At 44.6% G+C, this 16515-nt stretch overlaps 1 protein-coding gene across 2 annotated transcripts in view; it reads right to left on the bottom strand.

Annotated features, from left to right (window-relative positions):
* Positions 1–15787, bottom strand: part of MAP3K20 (mitogen-activated protein kinase kinase kinase 20) — a 96702-nt gene extending 80915 nt beyond the window's left edge. The window contains exons 1-2 of one of the 2 annotated variants that reach the window (XM_072875370.1): positions 15578–15787; positions 8890–9079 (exon numbers count right to left, since the gene is read on the bottom strand). In XM_072875370.1, the coding sequence (XP_072731471.1) occupies positions 8890–9048 (159 nt within the window). In that variant the 5' untranslated portion in view covers positions 9049–9079; positions 15578–15787. The remainder of the gene's footprint in view (positions 1–8889; positions 9080–15577) is intronic. The other variant, XM_072875371.1, reaches the window with a different exon arrangement.
* Between the last annotated feature and the right edge of the window lie 728 nt (positions 15788–16515).

The following is a 16515-nucleotide window of genomic DNA, read 5'->3' as shown; positions in this document are numbered from 1 at the left end:
CAGAAGTGGTCACCGTTACTCGAGTCACCCAGTTTTGCAGCGGAGCTGGCTTTCTTAAATAGAAATTATGCAAAATGCAGATTCACTAAACATGAATCTAATAAACAAACATGTATTTGCAAATAGGATTCTTCCCCAGTAGCTGAACTCCAGTAGCTGAACTGCCCTCCAAACAGGGCGGTTTGGAGGCAGCTGGATCAGAAGAGCAGCTCCATATTTGCCCTTATTGGCCTCATCTTCGCAGTGTATTAGCACAATTAATCGAGTACGAGAGAAAGAGTTAATGCTGAAGCTGTTCTCTGGGCTCCTCTGCAGCCTCCAGCTAACATAAATAGGTCTGAATGCTTCCTTGTGACCGTTTATATTGCCCCCTTGAAAAGGAAACTTTCTCTATCAGCACCTTAATGAGTGGCAATAGGTATACGTGAAATAACTTTTACAGTTTTAGTTGCATCATTACAATTATAAAAAGATTGGTTTTGATGCTTCCCTTAAAGTTAGGATATGTATTTTTATATTTTTTTTCTTCAACTTTGTTTTCAACGAAATCTCGCGCCCCAGACCCTTATACAAGTCACGTGCAGCCAGTCAAAAATTAAGGACAAAAAAAAAAAGGGGGAAGGCAAGTAAAGGAAGGCATGTCTAGTCCTATCGAGTGTTTTACTGCTCTCTTAAGAAGGCAAAACATGTTCAAAATTCCATTGCTACCATGTGCGTGGCGGGTAGTTTGGGGTCCCCAACCAAAGACTGTGGCCCCCGTGCTCAGCTTTGAATACACCTGTGAAATCCAGCCTCCAGGAGACCCATGGTCCCAGACTCAGATCACATCAACTCCAGCACAGACCCCTCACTTCATTTGAACCATCACACAGGCATGCAACAAGCCAGAAACTCTGTTAGATTTCAAACAATACTTCCACACACCTTAACAGCAACTTTGGTATTATCAGAAACAATAATTTGTCATTCCGTATGCTGCCATGAGTGTAAATTATTTAATTAGAGTCCCCAGGGACTAAAACACCAACAGATTTCAATGCGGGTTACAGACATTTAAATTGCCAGCTGTCCCTCAAAGCACTCGAGACTCAAACGTGCAATCACTTACCATACTCTAAAGTTACCACTAGATCTCACCTGCCATGCGATTTTGTACTTTAACCTTGTTTTAAGAAAACTATATAGTTACATAAATGTAGAGATAAGACTAACTTGAACCAACCCTCAATTGCTTGAGCCTGCAACGGCCTAAAACACCACCTTGAGAGAAAAGGATCTCTTCCATATCCATGAGATTTCCACAGCAAAGCTTCAGGACAGCTTAAACATCCAAAAATACCATTTTGCAGTTGATCACTTCAACAGAAGCTCGGGGTCAGAGAATGTCGTGGGAGGCGAAACAAAAGAGCTGCCATTTGATGTCAAGGGTTGCTGGCGTGGAGAAATAAGCAACACAACCTCTCCTCCAAATTATAAATAATAACTGAACCCATGCAAAAAAGAAAACAGAAAAGGGAGAAACATACCTAGAGCAAAATAATAATTTAAAAAACCTAGGAAAAATACCCTTAATTGCAGCTAAGTATCTACTGGCAACTTGAGCAACTCACTGTCAAACAAAAATTTGCAGCAGATTGACAGAATAATTTTTAAGACAATATATGAAACTATATGAACAATTATGAAACTAAATAATTGTAAATTACAATATATGAAACAATTATGAAACTAAATAATATTTAACAGAATACTTAAATATGTAATAATATTGAATATCCTAACAGGCTGCATATTGCGGAGAGCAAAAAGGATAAGAAAGAGTGCTTTCTAAATAATCAGAGACAGATTTTCTCCCTATTCTAAACAGGATTTATTCATAATTTGTAGGAAACAGGCATAAAAACTTGTTCACCTGCAGATGTTGCACCTTCTGAAAAAAAAAAAAAATTAAAGATAATTGAGGTAAAAGGGTCCAAACCTCACAGAGATATTCCTAACCCAGGGATCAGGCACACGGTAAGTTCCTGTGCCTCAACCAAGCTATGGCAACTGCACATGTATTCTTGACCGGCAGCACACGCAAGGTAATTTTGCTTCACGCTGACAAAGTTTAGGGTAATTCAAGAGAGTCAAGCGAAAGGAAGCAACAGACAGATCTGGTGCATCTTAGCTTATTAATTTACCCGTACATCAAGTTTGTTTATGTAGTAACTGTTCAAAGCCACCCACTGGTCAACAGATGGAGATGTGCAATTAACCCTTTACGATTTCAGTACAAAATCTGGTGGTTTAGCTGGTAAAAAAAAGGACAGGGTAACTTCTTAAATATGGCTACAGCAAGATTCCCAGCACTTGTGAAACTGCTCTTCATTTATTGCAAGCTAAGATGACAATGCTGACAGTCACTATGTCTCAACTGACCCAAAATAACTTTTGAAGGCACAGATTGCCAGTCTGGGCCCTGACATGCCAGTTTCATTGAAGCTGATGTCTAAATAAAATTAAACCACAATTGGCTTGATTTAAAAGAATTAAGAGTGTATACACAAGCCTGTGTAAGTAAGAATCTCAAATCAGGCTGGTCAAAAAACCTCAGTAAGCCACGCAACTCATACTACAAATACTCACTATTTACATGAAGCAACTCTGAAAGACATTACTCATCTAATGAAAAACTTGGTATAAAAATGTTTAACTATACAAGTAAAAAAATCCACTACAATAAAATGCAGCAAAATACAGACAAATACGTTTCTATGCCTGGACTGCTACATTTCCGAGATCGTTTTGGGGAGCAGAGACGCAGAGGAATGAAGTTTCTTCTTAAGACAGACGAAATTAAACTAAAGCCTGTTCTTCCCAAGAATAATTATATTCTGGCAATGCTGCATCATCTTTCATTATACTGGTATCTCCCAAATACCAATGGGGTTTTGATATCATTTTGGTTGCAACACATATGCCACTCGACAAGTCTTATCCAAAGCACCCACTAAGAAAATCTAATGCGGTGACTTTCGTGACACCTGAAAACATGACATTCATTTACAAAATAAAGTCTTCCACAAAGTATCCCTTGAATCAAAGCCAAGAGTAGGGCAAACTCAAAAGCAGTCAGAGATTTATTGCAGAAGTCTGTCCTATCCAAAATGATTTACTCTGCGAGATACAGAATATACAACAGCTGGAGCATCTGAATCCATTTCGACAACTTCCACAGTCTAGAAAGGATACCGAGTATCCTCTCGATACCTTTTGGGAATACCCTAGTCATAGGGTATTCCCAAAATCGGGGTATCGACACCGGGGTGTCAAGGGTATCGACACCCTCGATACCCTAGTCAGCACCAAGAGGAGTGCTCTAAGCCATTTCCTTACCAAAATATAAAAAAAGACACAGAAAACCCTGCAAAATAAGCACCCTGTAAAACAGAAGCAAAGACATTTTAAGACATCCCTCTGGTATAATAAATACAGTTTTATTTCCTTTTAGCTGTTAACAAGATACAGCAGTATTTCTTTAAATGAATATGGGGCTGGAAGGGTTCCCATGAGACCACTTACCCTAGGGATATACAACCTTTCTTTTTTTGTGAACTCTGTAATTTTCTAATATAGGCACATATATCTCTGGAAGGTTCATATATTTGGCTCCTACACCTTACGTACCTTTATACAGCACACATTCTAAGCCCTCTCTCACCGTTCATTAGCAGTAGCACCTGCACCAAAGGACCGTGGGTTGGAAACATGGGGTTTGTCGTCCCCCCACTCTGAGTTGGAACCCGGTAAATCCAGACATTTCCCAGCAGATGTTACCTTGAATCACTCTCAATACTTGCTGACTCAGACATGAGAGGCGTAAGGGAGTAAGGGTAAGGGAGTAATAAAATAATAAAAAAGCATCAAAATTGCCCTTCATTACAGCCAGGTCCCAGTGTGGAGAGTCATTCAAGGCTGGCATCCAAGCACCCATACCAGCTATAAACTGCAAGCAAAAAGAACATCTACTATTTTTAGTCCTGTCAGGGCTAAGTATCAATTTCAGTTTGGTTTGGTTTGCTCTATTTTACTCTGTTGTTTTTCTCTTGTTACTCCTGAAAGTCCTTCCCAGTCCTTACTCTCATGACCCACATTAAAATTACCGCATGCTCTCTTTTAGGACTACAAACATGAGTGAGGTAAGTCCAGTGACATCCATGTGGTTATACTTAACTCATCCCCTTCGGAAGGTACAGGCACAATCCAGATTTTCTGGACAGTCCCTTCCAGAAGTGGATCATAAAATCAAAAAAAAGTTAACAAGCTGCATTATATTCCATATGAAAAGTTTTATGAAGCATAAAAGATCCCCTAAAGCTTACTGCACATGTATTACATACAAGAAAACCTGACAATATAAAATTAATTTCCATGGTAGTCAGACTTCCAGCAATACAGCAGCATCAAAACCAGTAAAAACATGTTTTTATTTTTGAGTTGCATAAAACTGAAATGCATTGCACAGACATGACTGAACAAAGCATGCCCAGTTAATCCTACTCAATTTAACATCTCTTATCCACAAGCTAGTTCTGTTAGTTCACCAGAAGTATTTCCCAATAAGATTACAGTTACATTTTACTGGGTTTTTTTCCGCCACTCTCGTGCAGTTTGCACAGACCACTGCCAGCATTTTGAAGGAATCCAGGAACAGCTGTACTGCATGAAACCAACAATTTTGTACCTAAGTACCATGGCTGTTACAGCTGAAGCAAGCAAATCAGATGCAATACTGCTATCCATCAATAGCACAGAGACAGTTCATGGATCATGGAGTACTTCCAAAGAGCAGTGACATTAAAATTAAATTCAAATTTCAGGTAAAATTCCAGCAGTAATGAATCTCCCAGTGAAGAACCACACTCCAGATCAGATACTAGCTGCCAAAAACCAGCCACCAAAAGCACAGCCTTCAAAAGCAGTCACAAATAACAGGTGAACTTCAGAGGTGTACAGACAATTGAAGCAGGCAAGTGCTATTCAGTGAAAAGTTAACGTGGCGAGGCATAAAACAACTGGTTGTAACATTTCGCTCCAGCAGTTATCTGCTCAAGATAATGGAGTCAAAAGAACTGCTAGCAATTTGCAGAATAAGGCCTTTGGGCCCAATCCTCCCATCCATTTCAGTGGAAGCCAAATTATGGGCTCATCCAATAATTCATGTAGATCGTTCACAAAAACACCAAATAACTTCTTGAGTAGTAGGTGTGCGATTTTCTTCAATGAGTGCACATAATTATCACTTAGGGCAAAAGGAGCAAGCGCACATCCTACTACAGTAGGCACTTCTACTCCTCCCACATGCATCATAAACATCAAGCTGATAGTTTGATTTTCCATAAAACATTCACAAGGAAATCCTGTTCCTTGCTTAAAATCTAAAACTGCTAAAGTGCTTGGACTAGATAGTAAAATGGCAATTTAATTTTGTTTTTGCTGTTATTTAATCACTCAAGACACACTCCTATGGTTTACTTAATCAGTAGAAGTCTTCTCCAGAGTTTCAGATCTGATAGTCTAATCAAGGCCTTGCAGCATATTTTTCTCGGCATATCCTATTTAGCTGTATTTTATTCACATAAACACACAGCTCTTCCCATACAGTCACATTTTATTGGCTGTCTATAAAAAGTTAATGCCTTGCAGAGGTCTTCCCTTCCTCAAATTTTAAAGAGTTTTGAAGAAATCTGCCTGAGCAACACCCTTCCAAGTATTTATAAGTTTTTGTGAGCACATATATTAGTTTGTTCCAGTATATAGCAGCATATCATAAATTGCTTTGTTTCACATGTTAGAACTTGTTAGCCACTTGGCTAATATAAAGCCTTCAAGATCTTTGCTGGTTTTTATTGGCTTGTTTAATAAAATGAAACACAGATACAACATATTTGCAGAATGATACCACAGCTCTATTGACTTGGCTTGTGCCCTTGGACTCAGCTAGCACGAAATTCCTCTGAGCAAGCCTTTCCCAACTCTCCTCTGTCTTCTCTTTAATCAGTTGTTATGGATTATTGGCAGAAGTTAACAGAAATACAAGACAATCAGTCATGAAGTTAAAAGGACACTTCCTTTCAAATAAACCAGTAAAGGGTAACAATTAGTTTTCTGGACTAAATGCAAACCATCCAAATATCTACTAAACACAGTTTCGTTACATCACAGTTACAGTAAGTTATTCTTCTATTGCTATCAGAAAAGCCAGTGACCCGCCATGACTTTCAGCATAGTTCAGTCACAGATGCTCATTATTGTCATCACTACAGATAAACACACTGTATACTATGTATGTAAACAGATTGAGAGCCATTAGGGTCAGAAGACACCTTTAGGCCACCAAGGTTGGCCTCCAGTATGTCACAGGCCACTGTACTTCAGCAAGCTGCTCTTGTGTTGAGCTCAACAACTTGACAAAAACAATTGTCCAAAAAGACATGTCAATGTGAAGACACGAAGAGATGGTGAGGCTTCTCCACCTTTGCTGCTTCTCTTTGTAGTCTGCTCCAAGAGTTACTCATCCTCACTCTTTATAATTTGTGCTTTATTTCCCATTCTAATTTGTCTGGCTTCAAATTGCAACCATTAGTTCTTGTAATAACTTTTTGCACTAGATTAAATGAGCCCAGCATTTTCTCCATATGAAAATGCAATTTTTGTAAACAAGCTCTTATTTTTTAATTCTCTAGGGTTTTTGACAGACAAGTTCTGGCAAAACTTGCTAGACTTATTTAAAGCATCACCACATGCCTCTCTGCTGCCTCCCCAGAAAACTTTCAAGAGAAGGTGCCCACACCAAGCTGCTCCCAACTATAACCCAACTTGTTAGTTTAAGCTGCAAATGATGACCAGTCTGAAGGAAAATAAACAATTTTGTGCTGGAAGGCACTTGCTCCCCTTCTGCCAACTCATCCTGATGGATGATGTCCATCACCCCCTTCCAACACACACACCCCACAGCCCCCCTGCTTTCCACTCTGAGTGTGTTTTGCAGTCCCCCTTGGGCTGCCCCTCCAGTTCGTTTACATTCTTTTAACCACAACAGAACCGGGTCTGCACCTACTGCCTAACACCCATTTCCCCAGTGCCACATGCCAAGAGAAAGCACGCCTGGTTCTTACAAATGACTTGATCCTCATTTGGATATGCAACGGCATTAACCTAATTTGTCTAACAGCACCATGATATGAGCGCTTAATGAGCTGCAAGTCTTCATTAATCCCTAAATAAACCCTTAAATTATACTAAATTCTTTGCAGCATACGGTCTCCTTTTCCTAGTGTGCAACCTGTGTTCCTCATTACTGCAAGCTGAACATTGTATTTGGCTGTTTTTAAAAAAAATAGTTTTGTTGAATGGTCCAACTGTGTCAAGCAATACATATGACTGTCCTACTTTCTTAATCATTTCCCATTCCACTAAGGTTTATGCCACCACAAGATGTAGTAATACTGTTTTTAAATTTTCTTTCAAAGATGCCTGAAGTACCTAGCAACAGGTCTAGCACGACTCCTGTGTAATCCCACCAGAAACACACCTATTCAATAAAAATACTTCACTGACCACTACTGTGATCTGCCAGCCAGTCGATTTTTAAGGAGTGCATTACTGACACTGCATAGCACCAATTGTACTTGTCTTTGTTTATCTTTTGATATTAACAAACAGTAGAAATAAAGAGAACAGTACAAACTACATTGGACAGAAGGTGTACATCTCCCACCATCCTGGAAAAATCATGAGATCCTTCCACATTATTTTAGACAGCAAATTGCTTAATCATGATCAAACATGCTTATCACATCACTAAGCATGACGTAATCACGCTAACTCGGTTGCTGCAGCAGTGGGTGAACTTTGGTGTCTGATTATTTACTAAGCATATTATCCCTAGCGCTGCTCTGCTGTCCTCCTGCTTACAACTGTCTTCCTAAAATACTTTGAGGATATTGTATACGAGTTAGATACAGCGGTCCAGTAACTGTGCTGTCCATCACTACATTGGTATGTCCTCACTGCTGCATCAGCGGTGGTGACCGGCAGGCAGACTGGAGTGCTGTGACGACCACGTATGCTGTGTCTGCTGGGACTGTGCAAAGCCGAGGGTCAAGAGGATTTTTAGGTAAACCTAAAAATCTTTCTTAAAAAAACCTCAAACCAACCTTAGCTGGTAAAGGTGCAGTAAGTTAATTCTGCCTTTTCCCACAGGATTGCCAAGGACCTGTCCACCTTTCCAGGTGCACAGCATGCTGCGAGGGAAGGTGACTGGTAGAACAGTTAGGCTTAAACCTCGCTGCAAGATGAGACCAAGCCGAAGTGCAGCTATGACTAACTCAGAGCTAGTGGAGCCCCAGATCAAAACCTGCAGCAGGCAGGGAAGACATAATGCTGAGCAACACATGCTAAGCCTATAGTGAACATACAGTCATGAACCACAGTGCTTAAGAGACTAGATGTAAAGAGGAGAAAACAGAAGCAGACAAACACAGTGAACACTACCTCTTCCTATCTAGCAACATGCCCAGCAGTATCGAAGGGAAATTACTAGCTCCACAGGTGCAGCTAGCTCTCCTCCTCCTCAGGGCCAGGGCAGAGAGGAGCTGCTAAACAAGAAAAATGGGGGAGGACAGTAAACAGTAAAACAGTAATGCCTTAAATCAGAGACACCCCCGGCTGGGGCCCCCTCAGTATGTCTTTATAGCAACATCATCCAGCTACAGGGTTTTGTAATTAAACAAACAAAAAGCCCAAGGTAGTTTGCCTCAATTAGCTAGAGGGTGGAAGACACTAGAAAAGAATTTCTGTCCTTGTTTCCACAGCAGACAAAGTGAATGAGAAGTAAACTCTTACCTCTTTTTCTATTTTGAGCAGCTTCTTTACAGCCACCTCCTTGTCCTGAGAAATCCATCGGGCTCGGTAGACACTCCCGAAACTCCCTCCACCGCAGTTCTCAAAAAACTGCAAGTCATCAAATCTAATTTGCACAAATGAAGCACTGGTAGACGACATCTCATAATGACAAAATATACCACAGCAAAACCTGTGAAGAGAAAAGCTGTCATTAACACGTATGCTCTGTGGATTTATGGACTTTCTTACCCATCCTCAGACACCCCAAAACCCAAACCAGTCGCCGTAAACACACTACAGTAAAATCCACGGGGCACAGGAGGGAAAGAGCCTGGGAACTCGCACTCCAACAGGCTGTGCGGATGTTTGCATAATTTGCACGAGTATTAGGAGCAGCTGGGAGACAGAAATGACTAAAAATATTCCTCAGAGTGATGCTGACGTTTCCCGAACACCTTGGAAGCAGCTCTGCAAAAGGCAGGCGTGTCGCTGCCTTCCCCGATGCGAGCGAAGCGCGCCGACAGACGGGAAGCACGCTCTCTGCTCTGAGCTTGCCTAGGAGCTCAGGCATGCCAGGCACGCCGGCTCTCCTGCCGCCCCGGCCGGGCAGGCAGCCTTCCGACAGGCTGGCAGCGGTGCCTCGGCACGCACCACGCACGCTGCCGGCGCTCGGGGCGAGGTAGGAGTGCTTCGCGCAAGGATGTGGAAAAACCTGGCCACGGTAAACGTCTCTTCCAGGGTGACTCAGTTCTGTTCACATGTTACAACAAAGCGCAAGTACACAGTAATTCATCTGGGTTACAGTATGTGAAATTCTGCAGCCTGTGCCAAGGTTGGTGTCGGCAGTTTCAAGAGATGATCCCATGCCTGCTGCCAGGGGAACAGAACGTCCTTCTCAGAGATTTCACAGCGATAAAGCTTATGCCCATAGCGAATTTCAAGAAACGCTATCACCCAAATACATGAACAATGACTAATTTTAGGTTTCTTTTTTTAAATGGCATAAGATCAGGAAGCCTCAGGTCCTTAGTGGGACTGCAGGACACTGCATCCTCCAGAACCATCTGCAAGCCTGCTGCAGGATCATTTCAGATGCACCAGTTTAGACAAATTAGTTTTAATTACCAGCAAAAGTTACTGTACTTGCAATTAATGGAAGTAAACTTACCAGCATAAAATGAAAGAGATGGGTTTGAATAAAGCAAGCCAAAAAAAGACACGGAGATTCTGGGTTGCTCGTGAAAATTACACCTCCAATTATACTGGCCTAACTATAGCACCAAAACATACTGCATCTTCTGGGAGCCTCCAATCCATAGGGCTTTTTGAGATGGAATCCACACATTACATGTCACCCGTGGCTGGGAAATGCACCTGTAAGACACCTAGCATTGCTGACTGCCAAAACCCCTTCATCCCAGTCCCTTCTGTAACAAACACAAAGACATAATTTCCCCCTGGCTCTCTTGATGGTGCAGCTAATCTGATTAAAATTTTGAGATATCATTTTAACCAGAAATTTCTGGCACTATTTGGTTGCAGCTATTCTCCAAATGAGAGATGAAGATACCAACCTTTTTTCTACATACCGCATAAAATAACATACAGCCTTTTCTGAAACTGCCTGCTTTGTTTTACATCTCTTCACCACCCATAAGGGTAAAGGCAAGCGCTAACCAGACCATGACAACTCTACTATGTTTACAGAAGGCATCACGTTTAGGAGGGAGCAGGCTTCAAGCGCGCCTTTCGCTGACAGCCAGCCTGCAAAGCTCTTGGTGAGGGAACACGAATGCTCTTTCTCCAGCTCTGCGAGTCAGAGCAGGGGTTACCCGTGGGACGTGAAATAAAGTCCGTTCACCCAGTATCCTGCCGGCTCCTTCCCCAATACAAGTGCCTGAACTCTTCTGCCAACCTTTTGTCCTTATTTTAACTTGTCGCTGTTGTCGTTAGATTTCCTGCCATCTCAGAAACATCTTTTGCACCACCCTGCACGCGTTTTCTTTAGAGAAAGCTCAAGGGAAAGGAAATTGGTCACTCCTGCAAACCGGGAGGGTAGCGAAGCCAGTTTTAACTTTTTGCTTCTCTGCCAGCGTTGCTTAATTAGCAGGTCTTCAGAAACAAAAGCTCATTTGCTTCGTTTACTTCAGCAGCTCCAAGTTAACGCTGTGTACACAACGTGTCAAGCATATGTGACAATTTATAGCCAAATAAAACAGGTCAGCTTCCCAAGCCAGAGACCTCACAATTTAAGGCCCCAGCCCTGCACACGTTTATGCACATGGATAATTATGCTCCAGTTAATAATCTCCTTACTGACAACAGAATTATTCAGAAGAGTAATGTTACTCATAGGCAAAAGCATACGCACTGACTGGACCATAAATTTAACAGGAAAGTGTGAACAGCTGATAACAGATGGTTGCATTTGGGATGGCAGAAGAAACAGAAAACTAAGCAAAAAGAAAAATGTATCACAGGAAACAAATATTTCTGGCCTTCACTATCTGAATTCAATAGTTCTGAAGAGCTGTCAAATTATTTTAAATTATTGTTCACCCAGAAGGACCAAATCAACTGTATAAACAAGTAAATGATTTGACTTCTGAAAATTACGCTAACATAGAACAAGATGTTATTCCAAGATTTCACAGAAAACAGACCTCAAGATGATACAACATACACACCAGACACTTGATAAATACAAGTGAGTACTTTTCTGATGTGTCCTCCCTGCTGCTTAAAACTTTACCTAAACATTTATGCAATCGCAATGCAGTGCCCGGCACACAAGCATTTGCAGAAGCTACTGTTCATTCTTTTAACACCTTCCCAATCTCAAATTTATCTACAGCAGTCAATCAGCTGCAGATGCTATAGGCACTAGCATACAATAAAGTAATATAATTTAAAGAATGATTCATTGGTTTGTATCAGGTTCTTCCAGATGCTTTTTTCCAGAGAAAGTAGAGGAGATTTACATGGGACACTCTTTATTTAGAGATCTGTAATTAATGACAGTCTAAGTTAGGTATATAGTTTTCTCTTTCTAGATGAAAGAACAGACCTGTTTAAATATTACTCCATGTTTTCGGATGCAAGGTAGTTAATCCTCAATTAGTCAGATCAATCCCTTTGTTATGTCTGAGAAAACAACTGTTTAGAGTAACAACTGCATGTGACGAATCCAAACACAGTTATTAACTTGTCATCTTGTTTTAAGAGATACTTAACAATCTGAGTTTACACCATTGGTTAAGGAAAAAAAAAAATCAGGTATTTCATTAAACTCCATAGTCTTACAGGCGCATCCGAAACAAGTGCATCATTCCAACAACACGTGGCACTTCTTCGCATCTTACACATCTGCAGTCAGGAGAGTGGTCCTCTGCAACAGGGTCTCCGGGCTTGGGGCCGGGGCCATTACGGCAATTCCCCCGCTCGCAGGCATGCAGCGTAACAAAGGTTTGGCATCAGCACCATCCTTCCCCACTAATACAGTTCTGAGTGTTTAACCACTATCGTCGTGTAGGAGCGGGGAACACTCCCTCGACTGACTTCATTGCTTGCTATCGATGAAATTAAAATGTGACAGTTCAGAAACAGTGAATGACAGGTATTTGAAGAAATAATTCAATAGCTGGTTATTTCAATTATTCCTATGGGATCTTGGGGGGGGACACTTTCTCCTTCTTCTCTTTTAGTCATGATTACATGAGCTTGTAATCATGCAAGAACATCTCCATCTTCTCCTGTGTGTTTTTTTTTTTTTCTCGTAACAACTTATTTGAGCATGCTGTTAGAAGCTGTTCATTTCACACAAAAAAAACAGATCTGAGCGGCATTTGGCAGTATTTAATGTGTCGGGTTATTATTTAACACTATTTAACACTCGAATTTAACATGTCAGGACTATTACGCAGAGTCACTTTGCAGCAAGCTATTAAGCCACAACAAGCTCAGTTCAGTACAGTAATAAGCACTTGGTGTACAAAACCATCTGCCATCACTGGCTTGTTGTGATTACAGCATTTTGGGGGAGTAACCGGTGCAGGGGTCCCTCCCAGGACCCTGCTGGGGTCCCATGCCTGCTGCTCCCCCCAGCACCCCCCAAGGTGAGGGAACCCCCAAGCACCCAGGCAGATGGGCTGCAAACCGACAGGACTGCAGGCTGCCCGGCATCCTAGCACAGCAACACCAGCCTGTGCAGTAGGGGAAGGGCTGCCAAGCCCAACTCTCTGCTTTATTCCATGTACAGGCCAGAAGACCCTACCATTTGTCATTCAGCTACTGCTCCCAGAGTACAGAGAGCTTCCACTGAGGGACTTGCAAGTTAGAGACAGGAGGCAGGAAAGAATTTAGCACAAATTGCACAGTAATTGCAACTCCAATTTTGCTTAGCGCGTGGCTGCAGAACTGAAAATTGCATCCCTCATCTTGCACATGCACCTGATGCTGCTTAACTATTCAATTACTTCAGGAAAACCCTTTGTAATTTATTAAAGGGAACAACCACCCAACTCGCTGCCCTCCCTTCACTGTGTGGTTCCACGAAGCAGGATTCAGTGCTTCTTTCAGGAAGGCATGCTGCCAACATATTGCCAATAAAGTAGTAGCACACTACACTTGTGCTATCTTAAAATACACAGCAGAATGTGCCAAGTTTCCTTATTTGGCAAAACAGCCCATTTGCTTTCAGGATCTTTGACCATCCATTTTTAGACCCAAATCATCCTTTGTATCCAACACGGCCTACAGTCCTTGAGCATATTGACCTGGATTTTTGCAGCAGCATATTTATTTAGCCTTTAAAAAAAAAAAAAACCACACAACAACAAAAAAAACCCTCAAATGCCAAAACATGGTTAACCACTGTCTTGTCTAAACAGAAAAGGAGTTACAGTGGTATCGAGCTATGAGAGATACTGCAGAAAGTTTTTATAAATAAAAGATCCTTTAATCATATCATGAACTGCTGAAGGATAAGGTGCAAACAAACTCCAAGCACAACTCCAAATTAAATATATCCTAATCTTCTAATCTCCCAATAAGTTAAAATAAAGTCAACAACCTCTACAATTCCTAACTTTCTTAATCAGACTGAGCACCAGCCCTGCAGACGGTGAGACTGGAGGCATGGCTCTGCCTACCTTAGTTACAGAAGCAACAACATTTGAGCCTGTCCTTTGTCAGAACCTAAGAATTCTGCATAACTTCCATTACTAACATTTCTAATTTTATTTCAATTTATATAACCATCAGCACTACGGAAAAAGAGCTCGACTCGGCCTAAACAGTTTGGGTACTTCAGGAAAAGAACTATTTTCGACCCGAGCTGTGTCAATGGCAGAGACTGAAGGGTTTAAAGGCTTCACTTTAAATAGAATACATTTTATCTCAGAGAAATCCTAAACTGCTCACTTCGCTTACATTATACCTCGTCAGTGATATCTGCCAGGACTACGCACGCAACAACACGCAAGAAAGCCAAGGCAGCTAAACCTGCACCGTGGCCCGCGGAGCTGCTCAGTCCTTGCACGGGCACGACTGCAGGATCCGGGCCTTGGTTTTGTCAGCGTTTCTGCCTTCTCCTCGTCAGTGAGCCGGGCTCTCCAGGGTTACCATTATTCACACAATGCCACCGGTATGCAAAGCACATTACTGATAGATAAAACAAGTAGGCTTCTGAGGACTTACAATTTCAGGGCAAAGTCCTGAAAACATCTAACTGCACGCCTCCAGCGGAAAGCTATGATGTTTTCAGGCACTGACCCAGTTAATCCAGTGCTTTCAAATTATTTCTGCTTCTGGAATTTAGAAAAAGTAATGATCCATGGCTTTCCCGATGGCTCTGTCGCTAAAACTCACAGCAAAGCATGCTGGATAGAGGGGTAATGGATGGCTCACACACATACACGCTAAAAAAAAAGGCATACTGGCGGAAAGGAAGTAACTTGAGCAAACATAGCAGAAAAGAAAAAAGAATGCCAATTCACTTCAAAAATGAGGGGGAAAAGGAAAAAACGGAGGGGCAGGAAAGTCACACCGCAAGGCCCAACCTGAGGGATTTTATGCCCAAAACAAAAGAAAAATGCAGCAGGTGCACGTGAAGTGAACGTGCCGACAACACCGTCCGGGGAGCGGAGGGGTGGGCGGCGGTAGCGGCCCCCGGCCGGGGGCCGGCTGTCCACCTCCCGCGCCCAGCCCCCTCGGAAGCCAACAGCTGGCGGCACCTTTCCCGCGCGGGGCCGTCCCGCACAGCCGCCGCTCCCCGCCCTCCCGGGTGCCCCTCGGCGGACACCGCCGTCCCCTGCCCGGCGGGGCACGGCCCGTGTCCCGGCGCCGAGCGGCGCCCGCGGGACCCCCGCCCCACCGCGCGGCCACGCGTGGGCGCCGCTGCCTCCCGGGGGGGGTTGGCCGGCGGCTGCTCCCCGGGGCGACGCAAGGTCAGGCCGTGCGCCGGGACGGCCGAGCGCCTCCCCTCCAAGGACTTTCAAAGTTGCTTCAGCGGGTGGGAAACGTCAGACCCGGCGGGGACACCCACGGCCCGGCCCCGCTCTCCGGCCGCGCTGCGCCCCGCCGGCTGCCCGCCGCCTCCCTCCGCCCAGCGAAGCGCGCACCGACCGCACCGCTGCCCCCAGCGCTACCCCCGCCCCCGGCGTGGCGGGGGGCGCCTCGCCCTCCTCACCTTCCCCGAGGGACTCCGGGCTGGCGGGACCCGAGCGGCGCCGATCCCGAAGCCGCCGAGGGAGGCTGGAACCGGCGCGACCGCGTCTCCCGCTCCGTCCCCCGCGCTTCCGGTTGCTGCCGGGGAGCCGGAGCCGCCGCCGCCGCCGCCCCCGCGCCGCCTCGCAGCGGCGCCACCCCGCGCTCTGCGCCGAGCCCCGCGGGGGAGGCGAGGCCGCCGCCGCCGCCGCCTCCTCAGGGGTGCGGGCAGCGCGGCCGCCCCGCCTGTAGGGGGCGAGGTGCCGGGGCTGGGCGGGCGGCGTGCGGGGCGGCGAGGCGTCAGGCCTGCCGGCGGCCGGTGCCGGCGGGGCTCCGGCCCCACACCAGCGCCTCTGCCCCGACCGAGGGTGCGTGAGGCGGCGGGCGAGGAGGACCGCATGCCCACCGCCCTCGTCCCCGATGCACTGATGAATAATGGGGCGCCCGGCCCCTCACGGCCTGTGCACCCCTCGCCAGCGGCGCCGGCCGCCGCAGTGGGGCTGGCGTGAGGCGAGCTGGATGGAGCTTTGGCTCCGTGGACAGCTTGGGCTGACCAGAGAGGATGGCCTTCGACAGAGGCAGGGTGTCTGCGTGTCAGTTAACTGCACCAAATTTAGGAAGAGGCTTCTGGACCGAGCCGGGCCTGTCAGCTTGGGTGTTTTCGGTTTGCAAGCGCGGCGCTGCCATTGCAGGTGGAGGGAGGCCCAGCACGGTGCTGCGCTGCCATGGCTGCAGCTTTGGAAGCACAACTGGCTTCCTTCCAGGGTTGCTGCTTCAGTGACAGGCAATATAGCTAAATTTATCTAAAATTATTACCAAAATGACCACGTGATGGTAATTTTTTTAAAAACCTGCCTCATTGTTCTTGTGCCACTGGAGCTGGGATGGTGTTACCACAAGCAGCAGCGTCTGTCAGTGCAG

This window comes from Ciconia boyciana, chromosome 10 (assembly GCF_034638445.1).
Source record: "Ciconia boyciana chromosome 10, ASM3463844v1, whole genome shotgun sequence".
Taxonomy (NCBI): Eukaryota; Metazoa; Chordata; class Aves; order Ciconiiformes; family Ciconiidae; genus Ciconia; species Ciconia boyciana.
Note: the sequence above shows the minus strand (reverse complement) of the source record. Positions and strands in the feature narration are given on the sequence as shown.